The sequence below is a fragment of the Symphodus melops genome (assembly GCF_947650265.1).
Source record: "Symphodus melops genome assembly, chromosome: 4".
In the NCBI taxonomy this organism is placed as follows: Eukaryota; Metazoa; Chordata; class Actinopteri; order Labriformes; family Labridae; genus Symphodus; species Symphodus melops.
Genome location: NC_136694.1, coordinates 3,477,729 through 3,499,117, shown reverse-complemented (window position 1 = coordinate 3,499,117; position 21,389 = coordinate 3,477,729). Strand labels below are relative to the sequence as shown.

General features: G+C 42.6%; 3 protein-coding genes across 8 annotated transcripts in view; all 3 read right to left on the bottom strand.

The window, feature by feature from the left end:
• The window catches only part of setd5 (SET domain containing 5), a 31,412-nt gene extending 25,567 nt beyond the window's left edge, over positions 1–5,845 (bottom strand). For all 5 annotated transcript variants that reach the window (XM_079340567.1, XM_079340570.1, XM_079340568.1 and 2 more), the window contains exon 1: positions 5,368–5,845. The gene's annotated coding sequence lies outside the window, so the exon portion shown is untranslated. The remainder of the gene's footprint in view (positions 1–5,367) is intronic.
• A 1,893-nt stretch (positions 5,846–7,738) lies between these two features.
• On the bottom strand, positions 7,739–13,951 carry LOC306821931 (putative peptidyl-tRNA hydrolase 2). 2 transcript variants are annotated; one of them, XM_079340577.1, is made up of 7 exons: positions 13,684–13,951; positions 12,885–12,998; positions 11,251–11,322; positions 11,065–11,139; positions 10,405–10,502; positions 9,251–9,365; positions 7,739–9,179 (listed from the first exon to the last, which is right to left on the bottom strand). In XM_079340577.1, exons 2-7 carry the CDS (start codon positions 12,990–12,992, stop codon positions 9,093–9,095), a joined length of 555 nt encoding a protein of 184 aa, XP_079196703.1. In that variant the 5' UTR covers positions 12,993–12,998; positions 13,684–13,951; the 3' UTR covers positions 7,739–9,092. The 2 variants fall into 2 exon arrangements, with proteins under 2 accessions (XP_079196703.1, XP_079196704.1); XM_079340578.1 differs by having other exon boundaries at positions 13,599–13,684.
• Positions 13,952–15,700: 1,749 nt separating this feature from the next.
• Positions 15,701–21,389, bottom strand: part of plxnb1b (plexin b1b) — a 103,640-nt gene continuing 97,951 nt past the window's right edge. Inside the window, exons 35-40 of the mRNA XM_079342561.1 lie at positions 20,325–20,485; positions 20,032–20,179; positions 19,814–19,878; positions 19,550–19,625; positions 19,395–19,469; positions 15,701–18,555 (exon numbers count right to left, since the gene is read on the bottom strand). Coding sequence (XP_079198687.1) covers positions 18,451–18,555; positions 19,395–19,469; positions 19,550–19,625; positions 19,814–19,878; positions 20,032–20,179; positions 20,325–20,485 — 630 coding nt within the window. The 3' untranslated portion in view covers positions 15,701–18,450. The remainder of the gene's footprint in view (positions 18,556–19,394; positions 19,470–19,549; positions 19,626–19,813; positions 19,879–20,031; positions 20,180–20,324; positions 20,486–21,389) is intronic.

The following is a 21,389-nucleotide window of genomic DNA, read 5'->3' as shown; positions in this document are numbered from 1 at the left end:
TCTCTCTGAAATCAAATGAAAAGCAGGCTTCACTGTGGAAATAATACATGCTTATAGAATACATAAACCAAGACAGCTGCAACATTTAAAAGGAGATTTGAAAGCAGAGATACGAGAGTCAAAGCTGACAAGATCTCCACGGCTGTGTATCTGATATCCAGGACACACTCTTCACAACAGCAGCAGTCCCTGCAGGACATGTCTAGTCTACTCCCAAATGTGGGAAGGAATGTTTTCCTAATAACAGTCAAGCAGAGGCACGAAGCCAAGGACAGCCATCTTGTTGTTGGATAAGCTCCTAACGTAAACCAGAGATAACCTCTGTCTCTCATTCTTGTTCACACTGCATGACAAACACATTTACATCACATTTCCATTTCCTCTTTTGGCTGGGAGTCGATTCCAGAGCGACGCGAGGGCTCGCCCCGGCTCCACCTCGTCACAACATTTGCAGCATAACACAGATGTGAGACTAACTAATGCAGGACTGCAAGGTGTCGCTCAAAGGGGAAAACAATGAGGATCGGTTGCCATATTGAACTGCTGTGGAGCGTTCAGTGTCTCACTCTGACTATGTTGAGTTCATGAAGTGATCACAGCTAACCACAAAAGGGTTGGAGGAGAGGAAAGTAACACAAGACTGGACTAATATTATGGAGCAAGTCTTTGTCTGGGAGTAAAACAACATCCAGCCTGAAGAGGGGAACAAATCCCGGTTCAAACGGTTCACAAGTGCTGCTCTATTTTAAGACCAAATCTGTTTCAAGCCATGTGAATGGCCAACATGAAGCCTGTTGACAAAAAGGGAAACTCCCACCTCACTTACACTGACGGGAACCATTTGCTCAAGGTGACGGAGCAAGGATCTTTTGAAGAAGAGAAACCTGGCACTAACCGTCCAGTTAGCCTTTTGTTTTTAGATCTGCCGCTGTGTGTTACAAAACAAGACAGCTGCGAGCGGCTTGGTGTCGAGTGGCTCAACTTTGGTGCAAAAAGCTCTCGGTTGTTTTCCTTCTGCCCTGCTCCTTACTTACTCTCTCTTTCCCTGCCTGACAACACCCTCTGAGCAAACACACTCACAAATGTGTGTGTGTGTGTGTGTGTGTGTGTGTGTGTGTGTGTGAGGATCTCAATGTTTTCCTCGTTCACACAAAGCTTTTAGGGTATTTTAATTGCCCACTATTATCTTATTTTGTTAACAGTTTGTAGTTAGGGAATGGAAAAGAGAGAGAGGGGGACAATCTGGTGAAGCCTAAAATGGCTGCCTGCAGTTCAAAAGGTGGAGAGACAAACACTGTGAATATTGGTGGGCTCTTTTCCTGCTTTGTGCTCAGTCAAGTGTGACAAGAAAGCAGGATGGACAGTGTAACAGTGAGAGAAGAAGAGGAAATGAAGGACAAAACCCTAAACAAGAGCACAAGAGAGAGAGAGCGAGAGAGAGAGATGATTACATAGAGAGCCTGCCTCACCCCCATTCTGCCTTGCCCCCCCCAAGCCACCTCCTCCTCCACCATTATTCTCCCAAGAAGCATTGCTTCTCGGCACAAAACAGAATTAACCAGCACGGCCCTCTGCAACACTGCTCCCCCAGTGCCGAGGATACACTGCGCTCGATTGGAGCAGCTCCAGAGCTCCTGCACCAATAGGAAGGCAGCGTCAAGGCAGGCGTCAGAGCGATTTGTTTTTAACCCCGTTGTGCAAGACTGCGAGCCACACAACACAGAGCAGCTGCAGAGGGAGCGCTACAGAGGGGGAAGATGTGTGGAGTGAAGGGAAAAAGGGAAGGCAGCAAGAACATTCAGTAAACAGAAGAAATCAGGACATTACACATGAATATACAGTGTTTAAATAAGAACTACATAATTACAAGTGTGCCTGTACGTCTTAACATTTTTATTTCAAAAAGAACCGTTGGCTATAAAAAGCAGCTTATGGACTAAATAATCATCACTGTTTCTTACTCTTGTAAATTTTATCTTTCCATGCAGATGTACGTTCACAGTACTGGCTTTGCTGACATGGTCAGTCGGGCACAACACACATGAAACCATATTAACATATCAATAGCTACACCTGCCCTCCATGTCACAATCCAGAATGCCATCAGCATGCAAATGGTAGGCGAAAAAGACAGGGTTTTCCCCCCACTCTATTCCTATTCCTCACACACACGTACACCCCCTGCTCCTTTGCTTCTCTGAGCGTCTGCAGCAAGACAGAATCCTGTCTTCTTCTTCTTTTGGGAATGTGCCAACATCCTGCTTCAATCCATTAATGTACAAGCACACACACACACACACACACACCGTGTTTTATATTCTGTTCTGTGTATGATCCATACTCATCACACCACAGTGCATATTCTAATAGTGCTCTCCTTTGCCTAACAATTACATTTCTTGGTTTGTATCCGATCCCTGTATGTGAATGAGACTGACAGACTTTATTTCCTCAGTAAACAGAAAACTGGGCCAGGCGTAACCTTGAATGTCTGCACATTCCTCAGATCGCAAATGTTTCAGAGGCCCATATTGGGAAAGAAGGGTCCACATCCTGCAGAAGGATCCTCACATACAAGCACAGGGCTTCTCTTGTAGGAAAACCTCTTTTAAGAATAGTTTTAACTTAACTGCAATTTTTTTTTAGGTCTGGAAAATGAACATGGCTGGTCAGTACACAACAGAGCAGCCATGCGGCACATTCTTAGCTTTCCCAGGGTGGAAAGGTGAGTGAAAGAAGGCAGGCCAGGGTCAGAGGGAGTCGTGGAGAGGCATACATGTTTCCTATGGTTCTGAGTGGCCAGGTTTGCATGCTGCAGCAGCCCACACAGTCTATTTAAAGATATGAAGTATATTCAGAGAATGCCTGTTGCAACCAATGAAAACAAGGCTCGGCACACTGCAATCCAGTTTGCAACAGACATCAAGATCAATCCAAATACTTGGCGCTGGCTAGCTGTGCACTGCAAACAGGGCATGGGTGTAATCTTTGTACTCCTCGGGAACAAGGTCGACAACACGCTCAGGGAAAAGCACACTGTACTTAAAACCACATGCATACTTTTTTCAAAAGATTATTATTTGAAAAAACATTACTGAATGCAGTATTTTTAAGGACCAACCAAACACAAAAATATACAGACTATAAAGCTCAAATGCAAAGGTTTCTTCGAGTAATATTCAAGCAGAGGACATGAGAGGAAGAAAGAGTGATATAACTGAAGCCTGAGGTGTAACCAGCAGGGTTTGTGACACGTCAGATTTAAGTACTAGCTCACTGTAGCGCTGCATTCATACATCCGGTGGCACATTCTCTGCCCAAAAACGTGGCTTATAAACCAAGATAACGTCGCCTCTCTCTGTGTGTTGTTGTGTCCACTCTGCTCGGTCTGAAGAGTGCAGCACAATGTGAGGCTACATGGAGCACAGCAGCCAGTCTGTCGACGGAGAGGGCAGCCATTAGTGCCTCCTAATCCTTACACATGAACAATAACACACAAATAAACGGCAGCAGGGGGAATGTCTAATGTATTATATAATGTATAATATCACCTTTTCCTATATTTAAAGTGAACTTCAGTCAAAACGCTTGCTTCCTGAGATATGTACGAAGCTCAATTAAACTGGAAATGACGAGGCATATCTTAACTGTGAGACCGAGTTTTGACCCTTAAAATGTGACATGAAAGTGAAACACTGAAGAAATACACAGATTGTGCAACGTGTTCAAAACGTGTGTGTATGGGGGGGTCCCTAGTAAAAAAAATCTTCAACGCGGTGTAAACCTGTGATTGTGATTACTTTCCTGTTCAGCAATTCAACTCGCAGTCACTCACACACTTTGAAATGAAAAAAAATGGAGTCTAAAAAAAGGAAACAAGAGCTCCCCCTCTAAAATACCACCCATTTCTCCCGACCGCCACCGAGGCTAGGCTGGGGGGGTGGGGGTAGATATATGTGGGGGAGGTGAGGAGGAACAGCAGGTCACTTACCCGACAGATCTGCTGCTTTTTGGTGATTACTAGAGAGAAATTTCCTCCATAAACATAGAAAACTTCCCAGAGCTAACAGCTTGATTCACACGCCTGAGCGAGGTTAGGATTGTTGCCAACGACGACGTGATGTAACGTTAGCCAAACACCACCATGATGCAGGCTCCATGTTTTCCCCCACATTAAAAAAAACTAAACATTTCAGTCCGTAAGATTCTCAGGTTAACCTTGACTTCAAGTGTATACATCAAGAGAGGCTCATACTGTGTTAAACTGTTGAATTACGGTTCAGAATAAGGACACAATCAAGCTGGAAAACAGCCCAAAAAAGTTAGCTTACCAAGCTAGCACAGCAATTGTTGCCTATGGCTGCTGTGCTAACGTTAACCGACGGAGCAGCTAGTTGCTAAGGTAACATGAGTCGTCATTACTGATCAAATTGGGTTTTTTTAATCGCAAAAATTCGACATTTTTGTATTTTCCCACCATTGTTTAAGACACTGCTATTAAATTAGACACGCAACACATTGTTTTGGTTGGTATTAAACTAATGTTTTCTTCTTTAAGCGGTGTGGGTAGCCTATAAACTTCCTACCCCCCCCCAAAAAAAGACGTCGTACTGGTTCAATTAAGTCTATGTTTAACATCATAACAACCACACAACAAGCAGGATAAAAAAGGTAATGTCTGTTTGTACAACTGTTTTCACTTTGTAGAAGGGGTTGTTAAAGCAACTCTAGAGACACATCATAAAAAAACTTGATCAACAAACCAGGTTTATTTGTAATGGCTTCCAAATGACGCCAATTTGTAGTTTATGTTCATATTTATGCGTTAAAACATAACCCAGTCACTGCTTCATCACTGGTATGGAAAACTAAAAAAAACCTGATCAGAAAGCTCCCCTGATAAAGGCTAAATGTTACACGACTCAAACTCCGAAAAACTTGCAGAATACCTTCAAGAGCTTGGGTGACATGGTTGAAATATCTTGAATAGCACTGAGTATTTTTAGGTACTTTTGAATGTGTTTCTAGATTTAACAGGCGTGCTATGGGGGAAAAAAACAACACGAGGAGCTGATCTAAAAAAAAGCCATGGGAGATATGTCCACACACAGGCAAGAGCAACCCTGCAAAGCACAGCATCAACATGGAAGCTTTACAGCAAGCCACCTGAAAGTAAAAAAGATAGTGAGGCCAACCAAGTTGTTGTAATAAACTTAAGGGGACCCTAAGTAAGTAGTCAGCTGGCTAAGTTAGGTAGCTCCACAGCTAGTTGCTGAAAACATGGTCAGTGCGTGACTGTTGTATTTATTGTGATTGCATCCTTTTAGAGTTATTGATATAAAATATTTACACGTGATAAGTACTCACCTAAAGCGACATTCCAAACTTGTATAAGCGAGGTAAGTTAATGTACAGTATGAAGTCCTGATAGTATCCCAACATCAAATCCAAGCAGACCAGTAGGCCTGTAGTCCGACCTCGGAGTCTCCTGTATCCTTTGCCCTTAAAAGTAGCTCCCTCTCCAGGGGTAGAAAACAAACTTCTCAGTGTCTCCCACGCATAGACGGAAAGTTAAATTCCCTGTCCTGTTCGGGTGTACTGCATCCATTGAGTGTCTATTATAGATCCCCGGTGATTAAATCCATTTATATTAGTGTTTTTGATATTTAAAGTCGCTATTTATAATGGGGTATATGCTGCTGTATGTGATACAGGGCTCTGATTCTGTCTCGGGTCCTTACATTCGCCGAGGCGCCCATCCCCCTCCTCGCCGGCATCGACCGCGGGTCCCAGCGAAACTGACACACAACCACGCAACGGGGTTTCCCTGGCGACCGTGCAGGGGCTCTCTCCTTGGGCGGCCCTTGCCGCTACGTCCCGCCTCTCGCCAGTGATTGGACAAGAGATGTGTCAATCATGGAACGCACGTTAGTCTTTGGTGCATTACTGAGTCGCATTTTTTTTCTTCGCCCACTACGTAGCAAAAGGGGGCGGGTTCTTCTTTGGGGAGGGGTGCGAAAATTCAGAAGCGTTATGATATGTGTACTGGTGGCGTACACGGAGGAGAGCGTGGAGGAATCGCCGCACTCGGGAGATAATTTGACACCGAACAGAGGATTTGTATCACCAAGTTTTGGGAAATGCTTGATATAAATGCAAAATGCCGAGGAGTTATTACAAACCGTTAGCGGGATTAATGTTTTTATCATTTGAGGGTTACATCTACCTTGGAAGGAGCTCTCATACTAATACATAGTAGCAGGTCTTAGCTACACGGGGTCTCTGGTGCCCTCTTCCAGGGACACTAGAGGCAGGGTTAGCCCACTGGGTCAGCCCCACCTACCGGAATGTCAGATGAATGGAGTATGAGGTGTCGCTCCGGTAGCATCTGGTAAGGGGTTGGACAGGGAGATTGACCAGTGCTCTCGGGTTGCACCTCCTTATTACTGGTCCCTCCTACTTTTGTTCCCGCTGCAGAAATTAGTGTCTTCCCACACTTGGCAGAGGCATGAATAATGGCCGTCGCAAGAGAAAATGCATAGTTTGTATGACTACTTATTGCCTTACTGCTGGCGGGCGCACATTTGCAGAAGAGCTGCACCCCCCTTTTTTTTTTAACCTATCAAGTGCCCTTATAAGTCTTCAACTATTTGATGGCAATGTCAACGACTACCATGCACACACAGATAATGCATAAGCCTGTTTATATAATTTGAATTTTGATACCCTTAAGCAGTATATATTGTAAATTCCCACACAGCTCTTCAATTCATGTTGCACACATTGCTTTATATATGTTATATCTAAACTCAATAAAGATTCTGTTTCAAGTAGTACAATGACCCGATTGGTTTCTTGTCATGTCATGTCACTTGGGGGAGAGGGTAGGCTTTGATTGGCTGTTGTGTTGTACGCCAACGTCATTTGTTGCAGTGGTCTGAAGACGATGAAATAAGAAAGCACTAGTAAAATGCAAACTCTAATATTGCGGGTAGAATGAGGAGATGGTTGTCAGGTTTTCTGATGATTATGTAAGACTACATGGGAGGAAATATAGATATTATAGGCCTAGGTGATGTATGATAGTGTAATGATAGGCTTTTATGATGCAGGATTATCCCATTAGTGGCTCTTACTGTAGATTTTCCCCTTGACACAGCAAACACTTTAAATGCTGACAAACTATCAGTAAGGCAGGACTTACAGGAACTATCAAGACATCTGACATCAAAGCTCATTTTGGAGCAGTCCAGCTATAAACACTTTACCATAGCTTAGAAATACGTCAACACAAAAAACTATCTTAAGCACAAATACGCATAATAAAACCGAATAAATGTAATCTTTAATTCGGTCTATTATAAAAAATAGTAACATGTAACATTTTCTTCAAAATAAAAGTCCTGTCCTTTTTTGAAGCAACTTGTTTTTTTTTTTTTTTACATTATCACAGTGATTTCCGAGAAAACGTCATGTGGTGAAGAAGTGAAGGGCATTTTTGGAGATTGTAGCAGCCAGATTGCCATTTTAGGCACTGAGCACATTTAACAATAGGGCCATTGTTACTGCGGCGAAACAGCAATGTCATACGGCCAGTCCAAAGAGCAGCACTGCAACATGGCAGTTCAACCCTCCCCCACTCTGCTTTCACTGCCACAGCTCCTGCTGCATATCTCTCCTCACAGGCAGTCTGCATGTTCCACTATATGTACGGTATAAATACGACCCAGTCTGCTCGTTTTGTTTATGCTTTTAATCCAGAGACATTTTAATGGTCTGCACAGTCTGAAGCACTCACACTTTTTTTTTAATTGTATAACACAAGAGGTATCAAAGTGTGGAAGTGTGGGTTAAAATTGACTTTGGGATTCCAATGTATATATATTTCATTTAGCATGCATGACACTGCCTTTTTAAACATTTCTGTTACAGATAAATCTTCAACATTAACATAGCCAAGAATCCAGGGAGTGGCAGCGGCTCATGCCCACAAATACTTTTTTTTTTTTTAGTGAAAACATAGACACACAACAGCTCACACATCATTCTTTGTGTATCAAGATTATACGTGTGCAAGACTATCATCAAGTCTGTAACAACTGTCATCCATATTCTGCGCCTTTTAAGCTCTAAGTTGATCCATTTCATTTATGTAAACGTTCCGCGACAGGCAGCCAGCGTCCTGTAAGTCAGGACCTAGAAACTACATAACATTGGCTGGCCCACCATCAAACTCCATCAATATTGTCTAATATCCTATCCTCAAGATTTTCACCCCTTTGCAAAAGGAAAAAAACAAACAACACAACAAAGTCCAGTATGTGCGTGTACTGTTCAGGATGGCACACCACAGATGATACAGTATATGGCCCTAACAGGAATATGTATTCAAAATATAGCCATTTAATAGGTAACATTATTAAGACTACAGGATAGGTATCTTTGGGTGAAGTTGCATACACACACACACACACACACACACACCATCATTTAAATGTCAGAAATGAGTGTTCACATATCAGTGAAGAAGTTACTCTTCCATTGAGAGTAGTGGATTGTACAGGAGAACGCTAAATGTGTTACGGGTATAGTTGTAATTACAAGATGGATTAGGCTACAGTACACCGCCCGTTAAATAACTATGTTAACAATATTTTCCATTCACCAAAAATACTTCACTTGACTCGCCATAACTGAAACCGGACAAAAGACAAGATGGATTTGAAAACAGATAAAGATACTATTAAGACTCTTCTAGGTATGTGACCTGGATTAAAAAAAGAAAAAGGTCACCAACAAGAGACTGCCCTCGTCTCGTTCTCCTGTGAAGAACCGATGTCTCTCCCCCCCTCCTGCTCTCAACCGCAGATGAAGCCGCTCAGACAAAGAATGAAAGGGAAACAAATGGCTGAGAGTGTTTGTTTTCTGGTGTTGGGACGTTCCCCTTCTTCTTCAGTTCTTTTTTTTTTTTTAAAGGTTGTAACACTCTTGCATGCCGAGACGCTCTGTGCCGCTGGGAAATGTAGCCCTCTGCTGGTTGCACGGTGGCACTGCAGGGTCATGCTTTCCCCCCCAAAGTGGATTTCAGCCCCTCAGAGCAGCTTGAGGCTCCCAGTGACGTTGTTCACCATGTCCTCCTCGCCCATGATGGCCAGGACAGTGCGGGACCCAGACTCAACCTGCAGGAGAGAGCATCGATGATGTGCTGGTCTTAACTACTCCTGCCTTCAAAGTGGTCAGGTTCACATACCTGGGTCAGCCCTGCATCCTGGACCAGATAAGTGGGCAGGCTGAGGCTCATGGCCAAGGCCTGCAGCTCGAGTAGATGAGCTACGTTGGTGCCCTGGACCACCACCTTCTTGGATCTGCATCAACATTGAGTACATTAATGCAATCATCCCTAACATTAACAAACGTGTAGCCCCCTCCCCCCCCCCCCCCCCCCCAAAAAAAAAAAAAAAAAACTTTAAAAAAATCATTTTTAAAGGTCTGTAGAACAAAAATAAAGCAAATAACCAAGAACAGGAAGCCTGCAGCTGTGACATGTGGTCGACACTAGAATGAAAAAGTAGCACAGCTGTCCTGACCCACTTGAAAGATTACACATTTAATTCAAGGGTGAAAAGGGATGAAGAAAACATTGTGAATGAATACAGCATGTGGGTAAACACTGCAGAACATTTTGGATTAATGCTTGATGCTCCTTAAAAGAAATATGCTGCGTTCATGGACACATATCTTCATTAAATGTAAGAGCTGTGTGGCACAGTTAAAGCCTTTAAGATTGCTGCTGTTAATCGGTCTCAAAGGTCACGCCTTACAGCTTTAATGCTTTGCTGTAATTATTAAATGAATGGTCACTGAAGCCTTATTCACGATGGCTCAGTAGAAGCAGGACACCTCATGTGATGTAGAAGTGGACCCCTTGTGCCTGTGTTTTGGCCCTCACATTTGAACGGATAAGCAAAGTCATTATTTCACTCCCCCCCCCCCCCAAAAACAGAAGGTCACAGCTTAGTGCAGCGCTCTCATCATAAGGATGCTGTAATGGCCTGTATGAGGTAATAACGTTGATCATGCTGGAGAGTTGTTACAGCTTCATTCTGAGGATTTTAACTACTTTGCTCGCACAAAGAAAACAATGAAGCTGGCAAAAATCTATCACCGCACTCGTAACAAACGAGATGCAGAGTGGCATCCAACTTAGACTTCTAAAAGAGCCGAGTGTTCGGTGAAACACAGCCGGCAGTTTCAACAGAACTTTGACTTCAATCATGGCGATCCTGTTCTTGGCATGTTTTACCCCCCAGCACAAACAAATCCCTGGTCATTGGGTGAAAGAGTGAATAATCAGCACCGTAACATCTGATGTAAAGGACACACAGGAAAGTGTACAAGCCTTACCCGCTGTGGTCCCACTTCCAGGCCATCTCCCTCCAGCTGTTCTTCTCCTGCAGAGCCTGGTACAAACCCACAGCAGCATGGCCGACCTGGGCTGCCACCTGCACAAGCAGAACACACCTTCACATGACCAGCGTCCTGCAACAACTCGCATCTATGTGCTGTTTGGAACAGACTCAGACATTTCTTAAAGGGATACTTCACCCATTTGCATGAAGCTTTGTATCATTAGAAACATGGTAGTAGCGTTGAGTGGTTTTGAATCCAATCCAATGTGATGCAAAAAGCGTCATATTGCATCACATGAAGAAAACTTCCAGGCAAAGAAAAAACACATTTTTCTCATCTCAGGGCAAAATGAGGGCTGGATTCATGACCATTCAACACTACTACCATGTTTCTAATGATACACAGCTTCATGCAAATGGGTGAAGTATCCCTTTAAATGTGATCACATTCCAGACAAATACACATTTAAGGATTGCTTTGTTTAGTGAAAGAGCACAGAGCAGCCTCGTCTGTCAAAGCAAAGATAGGAGGTGTTAAATATAGCATGAGGGGCTTAAAAGAGTCGTCAGCAGCAGAACACCAGGGCTCTTTGTGATGGGTCGTGTATCAACACTGCACATTTCTCTCTGTCTTCTTTAGCACCACTGGACTTGCCTTTCCAACACCCATGGCGAGGTCCATGTTCACCACAAACACCATTTTGAACATGAGGTCATCATCCCCCTCCTCCTGAGGGTCAGAGCACACAAAGGGGAACACTGAGATTTGGCTTTGGACAAACTCCACGAGGTCTAATGTACCAAGGTGTACCTGCAGGGACTAAGGCTAGCTTATGGGCACCTCATTCTCCAGCTTGTTGTAGTAGTACATGGCCGCCTCCTCGGCAGACACGTTCCGAGTGTGCAGTAGTGCCTGGAGAGGAGACAAAGAGAGACAGAGGTCAGTGATCTGAGCAGTGAACATCGAACAGCAGCCAGACTGAGTAATACATTCAAATAAACTAAATCAGTCTACGTGTGGAAACAAATCCAGAGCCTGCAGTGAATCCTGTACACACAGGGCAAAAGCTATTTCTAGAAAACATCTGAATATCCTACAGAATATTCTACAGAGTGTTCTTGGAAATCATTTGATTATTTTAAATCAAAGGCCTCTGTATCTGGGACAGATAGACATCTGAGCGACTGCAGGCTGAAGGAGCAGTGAGTGGGTGCACTAACTACGATTAGAAACACTGAGTGAGGTCAACTTCAGGTCATGTGACTTCATGCCAACATTCAGAAAGGTTCAGATCACTTGTATATAAATCCAAAGCTCGGTGTGCATTGACCAAGACACTGATCAGGAACTAAAGCTCTCTTTTTTTTTTTTTCAAGTTGATCATCGTCTGGGGGGATTTTATTTCAACATTTGTACAAGTTCTCGTTGGTAAACGATGAAATGGATTTTCACAGCTTTGATCATCAGACAGTCAATGTGTGAATCCTGGACAGACCCTCGTCTGAGTGCAGGGTGAGGCTATGTGTCGTGCACTAGGGTCACAACAGGGATGGTAATGTAACAACAGGAAGATCTGTGGTAACAAGCGGATTTTGATTTCAAGAGAAGAGTTTTTAAATTGTGTTTATAACATCTGTCAATAACTTCTGTTTTACTTCTTCTCACACTTGTGTGGAAAACGTTTATCAGAAGGGGGTAAATATGACATCATAGCTTGAACAGTCAGCGTGTTCGAGGAGATACAGAGTGTATATTGGAGAGGAAGGTCATCTCTGTCTGCCCATCTAAGGGTTAATGAGGTCATACTCTCCCCGCTGCAGTGATGACCAGGTTACAACGATCAATACATGGATTTATTCACCAGCGATGCTCAGCGAAGAAGTCCATATGGGCATGTGATATTTTCCTGTACCCTTCAGAGGCCCCTGGATTTACTCAAATGGATATTGTATTTCTGTGAGAGAAGATTTAAATCACTGAAGGTCAGTGATGTGCACAGTTACATTTTAATTGTCACAGACAGAATAATAAGAAGTTTCCTACCATTGATATTATAGGCATTAATGCTGACACCAGGAAAATCGATCAACCAATCAATTAGCACTATTATGCGTAACTTAGAAAGCCTTCTATTAATAGAGATTGTATCGTTTTTGTGTGGCATAAAACAGTAAAGTACACTCAGAGATAAATGTGAGTATGTGAGAAATATAAACAGGACAAAAGGGAAACAAACAGGAACAAATGATCATGTATTTTGAGGGTGTTGAAGGGCTGTGCTTGTGTGAGGATGTTTCCGGGGCAGTAAGTAAGTAAAATAAATAAATAATAAACAAAGAAAATAGTTAAAAAATAAATCGAGTAATCATAAAATAACTGTAGAAAAACAGAGGGTGTATTCTACCCTATGTGGTCTAAAATAATATTTGGATAACAAGCGATACTAATCTTTCCTGGTTGAAAGTAGCCCCTACCTGTTTGGCTGCCTCCTCTGGGATGTCCAGCTCTCTGAGCTGCTGCAGAAACACAGGGTTCACATCCTGGGAGGCAGAGTCTGGACCTGACTGCTCTGATGGCTCCATCCTTCACTGCAAACAGGGAAAACATTCAAAGTAAACCTCCTCCTCCTCCTCTTCCTCCTCCCTGCACAGAGCTTCAGGAAAAGGCCCGATTTGATAACATCATATATGAACATGTAGACGTCTCATTTCATTCATTCATTAGGATCAAAGTGGACATCCTATGCGCAAAACCTGACAGCGAACTGAATAAAAATACACTGGGCCTTGAATTTACACATTTTGTAGGATTTTCTTCACGGATGGTTCATAAACTGTCAGGAGCTAGTTGAACTGGGTTAAATGGTCGTCCCTTACTGACGTTATTATTTTCCTAACAAGGCCGTATTTCAAACTGATTTAACATAGTCATCTGAACGTTAAAGTGATAAATGTAAAGAGGACGTAAAACAGCTGCAGGAGTGACAGGTTCAACAGAACAAGAGATGAGACTCTCCACGCGAGTTCGTAGTGACAGTCATAGTAGCATCGAAAACAATGCAGCTAACGCTAGCGAAGTCCGCTCTCTTTATATACTCATGTACTATTTTATCCATAAAACGTATCACATATTGCACCGTGATGATAATGTGTATGATTTTCTTAAATAACATTGAAGACGATTCTTACGGTAGCTTGAACGCCAATGACCCGAAGATTGCTAATGTTAGCATTAGCATGCTACATGATAACGGGGCTAGTTTCCCATAGTTACCTGTTTTTTTTCTCGACAGCAGGAGAAAGGACGGTGACGTCACTGCGGGTGCAACAAGGCTCCGTTTGAAAACCTACGAATGAAGAAATGTGTGTTTGGATGTGTTTTCAGCATTCAGCGGGACTCCAGACTGCTGTCTTCAGCGTTACTCCATCTTGAACGTGTGTGCGTGCGTGCGTGCGTGCGTGCGTGTTTGATGGCACAGGATGATGATGCCTCTTCTTGTAGACTCTGAGGTGGTGTGATGTTGTGATGAGATAGATGCACACACACACACACACACACACGCACGCACGCACGCACGCACGCACACACACACGCACGCACACCAACATGCATCCTCTTCAAATTCCTGAGGAATACAAACATGTTCCCCTTGTGAAACAGCTGTACTGTAAATTATATAAACTTGGTGTTTCTCAAACTAGGACCATTTGTAAACTTCAAAACCAACTACGCCAGTGTCTTCAAATATGGGTAACCAGTAAACAGGCGACAATATCGACACCTAGATCCCAACTATTCCTCCATCAAAAACACACTGTAATGGCGGATTTGTCAATCACGAGACATTTATTGAAAATATTCAAATATTCAAATTTAAATGGTTATATATCCTCTGTCCACCTCATTTGTTGGAGAAAACAGCTAATAACATTAAGAGCTGAGCTATTTTTTTATTATAAGGATATATTTTTGACTTAAGTGAACAAAAAGTAAATGTGACAGAGTGCATAAAGATTCCTTAGTTGATTTATTTTTAACAAATAACTACAACGACCTAACACATGAAAAAAATCACATCATAGCAGTCAGTATAAATCAAAATACTTATTTCTTTGTAATGAAATTTTAAATCAATGCTGAGCAAATGTCAGTCTTTCAGATGACATTTTTAAATCTATCAGGAGTTAAATATCTCACGTTAACCATGAGCACTGGTTAATCACAATTCAAAAATGGGTGGAACTCTAATGCAGCCGATTTTAAATAGTGTGAAACTCTGAGTGGCATATAGTTTGTGTATACGTTTGGGGGAGTCAGACAGCAATAGTCATATCCTTTAACATCTTAAAAAGTTACTGTAATTACACAAGTTGAGGGATCTGAGTGGTCTAACATAAACAGACTGTATGAAGTTCAACATTAAATGAGTACTGAATAATTTTGAATCTGGACCTCCTGTAATGTGTATGTAGTGCCTGACAAGTTATCCCAAACAATCAGACCACGTATGATTGACAACTGTAAACTCCTCCATTAGTCATTATTTATTTAAATATTAAAATATTCTGAATCTTAACAGGTCAATAATCTCTCCATGCAATCTAAAACTATTGTGCAACACTAATGTAGCATCCTTCTGTTATTACTGCACTTTGAAACTTTGATATAAACCTGTCCATTCCTTTGTTTGTGGTCTGCATAACTCTTAGAGCTCAGAGAAAAATACCGGTTTTAAATTTTCTTTGTTCGTTACATCACAAGTTGGATTCTGCTGAAAAAAAAAAAGCTCTCCCCTCCTCTGGTATCTCCACCCCGAGTCTAGGGCAAAACTTTTGCACAGGTCCGCCATTGTTCTTTCTCGCTTGTGAAGGGGGTGATGTACCCACAGATATATGGATGTATCGGGAAAACTCAGGTGGACCCATTGCATTCAAAGAGACGCACACCAAAACAGAGCATTCAGAGAGAGCTGGGCCACAAACCACCTCTGCTGCTTGATTCATGTTGTCTTTGGACTAAAGCACATCACAGAGGATTCATTTAGACCACAGGGGGACTGCTTGAAAAGGTGGAGTAGAAGGAGAATTTGTCCTCTTTAACATCCCGTATTTGATTCATATTACTTTATTTTTACAGCTTTATTGTTTGTAAGGGTATCTGTTCAAACCAAAATCTCCCTGAGATTATGAAATATAGTTAGTATAGTATTCATGCTCTCATACACCAACCTAATCCAACAGAGGAAAATATAACGTGGCATTTGTGAAGAGAAAAAAAAAAACCATGTATGCACATTTTTAGAATACTTTATTACATCAGCATCTGTGAGAAGTTGCCCCTTCTCTTATTAAACCGGTTAAATCACTACAGTTACATTTTAAATCAGTATGTACAATGATATTAACACACAAAATATCCTCAAAACTGCTCCTTGCAGAGCCTGCTCTACATTGCCAATTTTTTACAACAGTTATAGTTTTGTTCCTCAGAAAGCTCAGACTTTATCGACACTGAACTCGTGTTGAAGGACGCATGTATGAACCTATCGGTGACGCTGAGCATGGATCCTGGGAATGACGCACTTTATAGGCAAAACGCACAAAAGGAGGAGGAGGGCCAAAAAAATGAGAGCGTTTTATAAAGTGAGTCTTTTCACATCCTGGTTGGTTACTCTCTAACTAAGGCTGGAAATAAATCCTTAGTACTTATTTAGTGGAGACTGAACTGTGTCCACAGCTCTGATTACAACCGTTAGATCCAAATTTGGCACTTAAAGGGTCAGAATCTCAGTCTGGGTTTCTTACAGATATTGTGTGATTATCGTACCTTATAAAAAACGTGATTACCTCTGTGCTGACACTGTTGTGTACTCATACGTGTCCAGAGGTTTGTGTCAAAGTCTGTTTCCCTGTTCATTCCCTCTACAATAACCTGAATCAAACAAGTTATGTCAGCATTGTAAAGTCATGCCCTACATGTTATCAACCTACGGTAACCCCAAACACACAGAGCAGTGCAAACAGAAACAGTATTTGAAGTGGATAAATGAAAAACATCCCACCATACCCAGCCCTGATAATCCCCCTGAAACCATCTCAGTCTTTGTCAAGTCAAAAACAAAACGAGCAAACATTAGCACATGTTTAATCAGCCTCTGTGCTCCAAAAGAAAGCAGAACAGTGTGAAAACATCGACGACTGGAACAGCAGGAATATGATTAATGCCAACCTGTAACAAGTGGAGATACAGACCCTTCAGTCAAACAACGCAGTGCCACCTTGTGTTCAAATAAGACAACACCAAAGGGTTTCAGTACGTACCGATACCTCAAGCTTGGGAGTGGAAGAGGATTTAAGATCTAAAAGGAATGTTAAAAATATACAAAACAAGAGTATCACTGACTTGCACTATAAAACACAGCGGTTTGGATTAATCTCCCACTTCCTTTAGACGAGCTTCTTCATGGAAGTTTTTCCTCGAACATCTTTCCAGTGACGTGAACACTGCAGCCACATCCACATGAAAAAGTATAAAAGCAGGAAAAGATAAAAAAACAAACAGTCCACTGTCACTCAGCCTGGTTTAAGTACCTTGCAAAGCTCACACCAGCAGAGTGTGATTTCTAGTTTCACACAAAGGGAGAAGACAAAGTAGACACGTTTGAAATGTGCAGGAGTGTGTGTGCAGGTGAGTGTAGCTGATGTGGACTCCATATGTGCATAATAACAGATCAGTCATTTGTTTCTCCAACAGGTTGAAATGTCCGCAGCAGAGTTGTGTTGGATCAACAACATTACAGAAGTAAGTTTAGTATTCAGAGGTAGAGAGCGGTAGAGGGCGGTTCGAGTCCCAGCGTTCAGCCTTCAGAGAAGAGACTCGTAGAAATGGATGTGACCCAGTTTCACTCTTAAACACAAGTCTGTGTAAAAAGAATATTCAGTTATACATTTAAAGTGAGAATCATTTCTTTAATTGAAGGAGATAAAAACGTGATGAAAAGGGATAAAAGTCTGAATTCTGAGTTGAGGAGTCACTTATCTGACTTTTAAAGTCATCTTTAATCTCAGAACTCATATTTTCACGTTATTCTTAAAAATCCTACTTTGTCTTTGAAATTCTGAATTTAATCTCAACATGTCACCTTTATTCGACACATTTTGACTTTCTTTAACTTGTAAACTTTCGGACTTTCTCTTACTCTAAAAACGACCGTCGTGTTTAAAATCTGAACGGAGAGACGTGTGCGTAAAAACATAAAATCCGTCTGTTAAAACCCTCGTGAATCTGAGTTCATGATTTTCTGAATACTGCTGAATTGAACATCTAAAATGTAATGACCATTACTTTGTTACGAGAAGCTAGAAAACACCAGGTGTAGAACGATTACCAGGGCAACACGGATAAATGGTGACACACACAAATCACCACACACACACACACACACACCCACCCAGAGGAAATCACTTTGGACAGTACAGCAGTGACGAGCACAAAAGGCATAAAAGGTACCGCTTCATAAAATTCACTCCAGAGTTTCAGGAGAAAAAAGGGAGGCATCTCAAAATCCGGATTCTTCAGTCTTGAGATCCGATCAGCTGACTGTGGATCAGCTGGTAAAGTTTGATGTCCAGCACGTGTTGTATGGAGATAAAAATGTTCCTTAATGAGTCTCTTCATAAAGTGAACCACGTCTGGTGTCACATCCCTTCTTTCTTTGTGTCCATGTGCTGCTCTTTCTCTGTCGAGAGCCTCGCAGTGTCCAGACTGAACAAACCGCTTCATCCTCAGCCAACAGCAAAAACAAGGATAGAAGATGTCAGAGTATGCCAAACTGAATCTTCTGATCCCGTGTGTTAAAAAAAAAAAAAGTTATCTTCAAAATCTCTGCTTTGACTCCACCTCTTCCTCCGTAGAGGACGGTGAGTACTATCCTCCCATTAGTCTTCTGTTTTCAGTTCAGCCTGCAGGGTGCAAGTCTCTTCATCCTCCTCCCACTTCCGTCCCCCTCCGTGTCCTCGGCTCTGGTGGCTGTTTCCTCTGTCACAAGTCAGTGACTTTATTCTCCACGGCGGCCGCGATCTGCTGCAGCCTGTAGCCGAGCTGCATTTTCTGGGCTGTGGGATCTTCCTCCAGCGCCGTGATGATCTGAGGGGTCGGAGGGAGGGAGAGGAACAGAGGATATAAACAAATGTTAGATTCATCATTCTCGTGACAGAAAAACAATGTTTGAAAGAAAACTTCTTGTGCTTAACCTTTTATACAGACTGAAGAAAGTGATCACATCTTTAAAGCTTTGTTTATCCTAAAGGGAGTTTTCTAACCTGCCATAACAAGCTGTGATTGGTCTGTAGTTGTTCCCTCAAAGTGTGCCGTCAAGGCTTTCTGCCAAGAGGCTGTTTGACCCAAAGTGAAGGACACTGTTCTTAATGTACACGTTGACTCGTTGTTTAAGCCCAATCGGATGTTTTCCTCAAACTAAGCAGGCTGTGTTGGTGCCTCGACGGGGAGTGGAGGTGACATTAATGAGTTTGGGTCTTACACTACCATCATCCTCCCTCATTAAAAGACTTCAAAATTATTCTGCTGAAAGTGGTCACTTAAAAAAAAAAAAACGTACTTTGAGGATTAGATTCAGTCTTTATCACAACTGTTAGGACTGACTGCAGCAGAGACAGGTGAGATAATGAGGTAAAATGGAAACACATTCACCATGGAACTGAAAAGCTAGTCGGTGCGTGACGTTACTGTCGATAAAAACAGCGTCAATTATGTCTGAGATGAATTAATTAACTTAAATTAACTTTTTTTTTTTATGTGTCAAAAGTACAAATACTAAATAACACTATAAGAAGTATAGATGAACCTTCCCTTGGCTATTTTCAAAACAACCACCAGGGGGTGCTAAAGTCAATCACACATGGAAAGACATTAACGATATGACTACTGTGCACGAGCCATCACATGGTCGTGATGTATCCACACACCTGGTCGTAGTATTTGTTGATGTACTTGTAGAGCTCGTGAAGGGCCACCAGGTAGTTCAACTCTCCAGAATAATTCTGAAACACAAAGTGTTCCTGTTAGAGGTCTGCATGCTGCGTCGCTCACGCTGTGGGCTCGCAGGAGGGAAAACACTCACCCGAGAAAGTTCAGCCAGAGCGGAGTTCATCTCCTGGTCACTGGCTGAGATGGTCTGTCTGATGTCAGCATAATACCTGCAATAATCACAGCAGGAACATCAGCTTCACAGCCACGGCTCAGCTTAATGACTGCTTCACTAACAACCTTTGATTTATCGGTTACTTTATAAAACAAGAAATATTAGACGCTTCTTTTCAAACACGTCTGCATCCCCAAGAAGCTGTGTTTTCATGTTTTCATTTGAAATGAAATCCGAGCCCACCTTTCTACCATCTGCTTGTAGCGGGGGATGTCTCGGGCATACAGCAGCTTGTTGATGGGAGAGTCCTGTGCAAAGAGAACAAGGAGACTCAGATCCAACGAGAAGTAGACGGACAGGAGGCTGCTCATCAGCCTGTGCCAGTGACTCCATCTGTGAATGCTGCACAGCTGCCAAGCAACTGACACATCGTTCAAAGCTTGAACTTGATATGATCTCACCCGTCCCAGCTTGTGCTCAGCGATGGTGCAGGAGTCCATGAAGGTCTGGGAGATGACGGTGAGCACGGCGTCCACGTGGTCAGACGCCTGGACGTCAAAGATAAACTGAGGGTTCTTCACGATGTTGATCCAGAAACGCAGAGGCAGACTGCAGAAACAAAGAGGACGTTAGGATGTTAATTCTCTAAAACATTAAATATAAACCAGAGTTTAGTTTTCTCGAGACATTTGTGCAGACGAGCCCTTCGTGTAACTGGAAAACATCCACCACGTCTCCATGTGCTCCGCTCTACCTGTTGGTCTTCCAGATGTGGATCGTCTCTGGGTCCGAGATGCCGTGCTGTCCCGCCTGGTCGTCCAGCAGGTCAAAGAAGTATTTGACAGCCAGCGGGACGGGACGACTGGTGCTGAGGATGACAGTGAACAGATCGTCCACAAACTTCTGCAGAGTCCCCTGAAGAGCACGGAGGAGGAAGAGTTGAATTATTCAGTGTTACTGTTCCGTGAGAGACGGTAACAGGAGGGTGTCACGGAGCAGCTGTTTATGAGTTTATGAATAAATCAGGCTGTGGTGAAACTGAACGGACTCAGAGCATGAAAAAAGGACGACTCCGGTGCATCAGGTGTTCTTGTGGGTTTTTAGCTCAGTCGAGTTGCTGTGCAGGATTCTCCTCTTTAATCTATGTGAGATGACACATCAGTGACTCCGGTAGCTGTATTCCCACATGAACTAACAATTCAATAGTCATACTTCTCTTTAGGATTTAAACACTCTGAAAAGGGACTGAACAGGCAAGAGTCTTGGACAAAAAAAAAAAGAGTGGGTTTGGAATAAATGGGGGTGATACAGAAGTGTACGCTCCAACACTATCTTCTATTTTGTGAAAATATAACATTGAAACCTGCACATTCCCTCTCAAGCCACGTTTGTTTCTTCAATATGAGACAGGACAGTGGAGAGAGAGAGAGAGAGTGAGAGAGAGAAAGAGAGAGAGTGAGAGAATGAGGGAAGGCGTACAGGAAAGGTGGGATTCAAACCCGGGCCACTTTGGAGGACTTTAGTCTCTGTGTATGCGTTGCACGCTGCCCACTGGACTACCGGCACCCCCCTCCACGAGGCCCCATGCTTTAATCACACTTGATGAAATACTGTCAACCAATGAGGCCGATGTCACACGGTCTTATTTTCATGATAAAATGTATTTATGGTGGTAAAAATAGTGAAGTTGATAAAACGTTTTATATAATGAACATACCACTTTAATAAGAGCAACATCTGACTGACTCTTCATATGATATGGACTGTTCTGTGTGGAGCCATGAGCTGGCATGGCAGCTGTATTTGAAGCTGTGTATGT

Coding starts and splice junctions, on each gene's coding strand:
- LOC306821931 (XM_079340577.1), bottom strand. CDS start 12,992: ATGGAGCCATCAGAGCAGTCAGGTCCAGACTCTGCCTCCCAGGATGTG. Junction 10,503..11,064: donor TCGCCATGGGTGTTGGAAAG/GCAAGTCCAGTG, acceptor CTGCTTGTGCAG/GTGGCAGCCCAGGTCGGCCA. Junction 9,366..10,404: donor TGGAAGTGGGACCACAGCGG/GTAAGGCTTGTA, acceptor ATGTTGATGCAG/ATCCAAGAAGGTGGTGGTCC.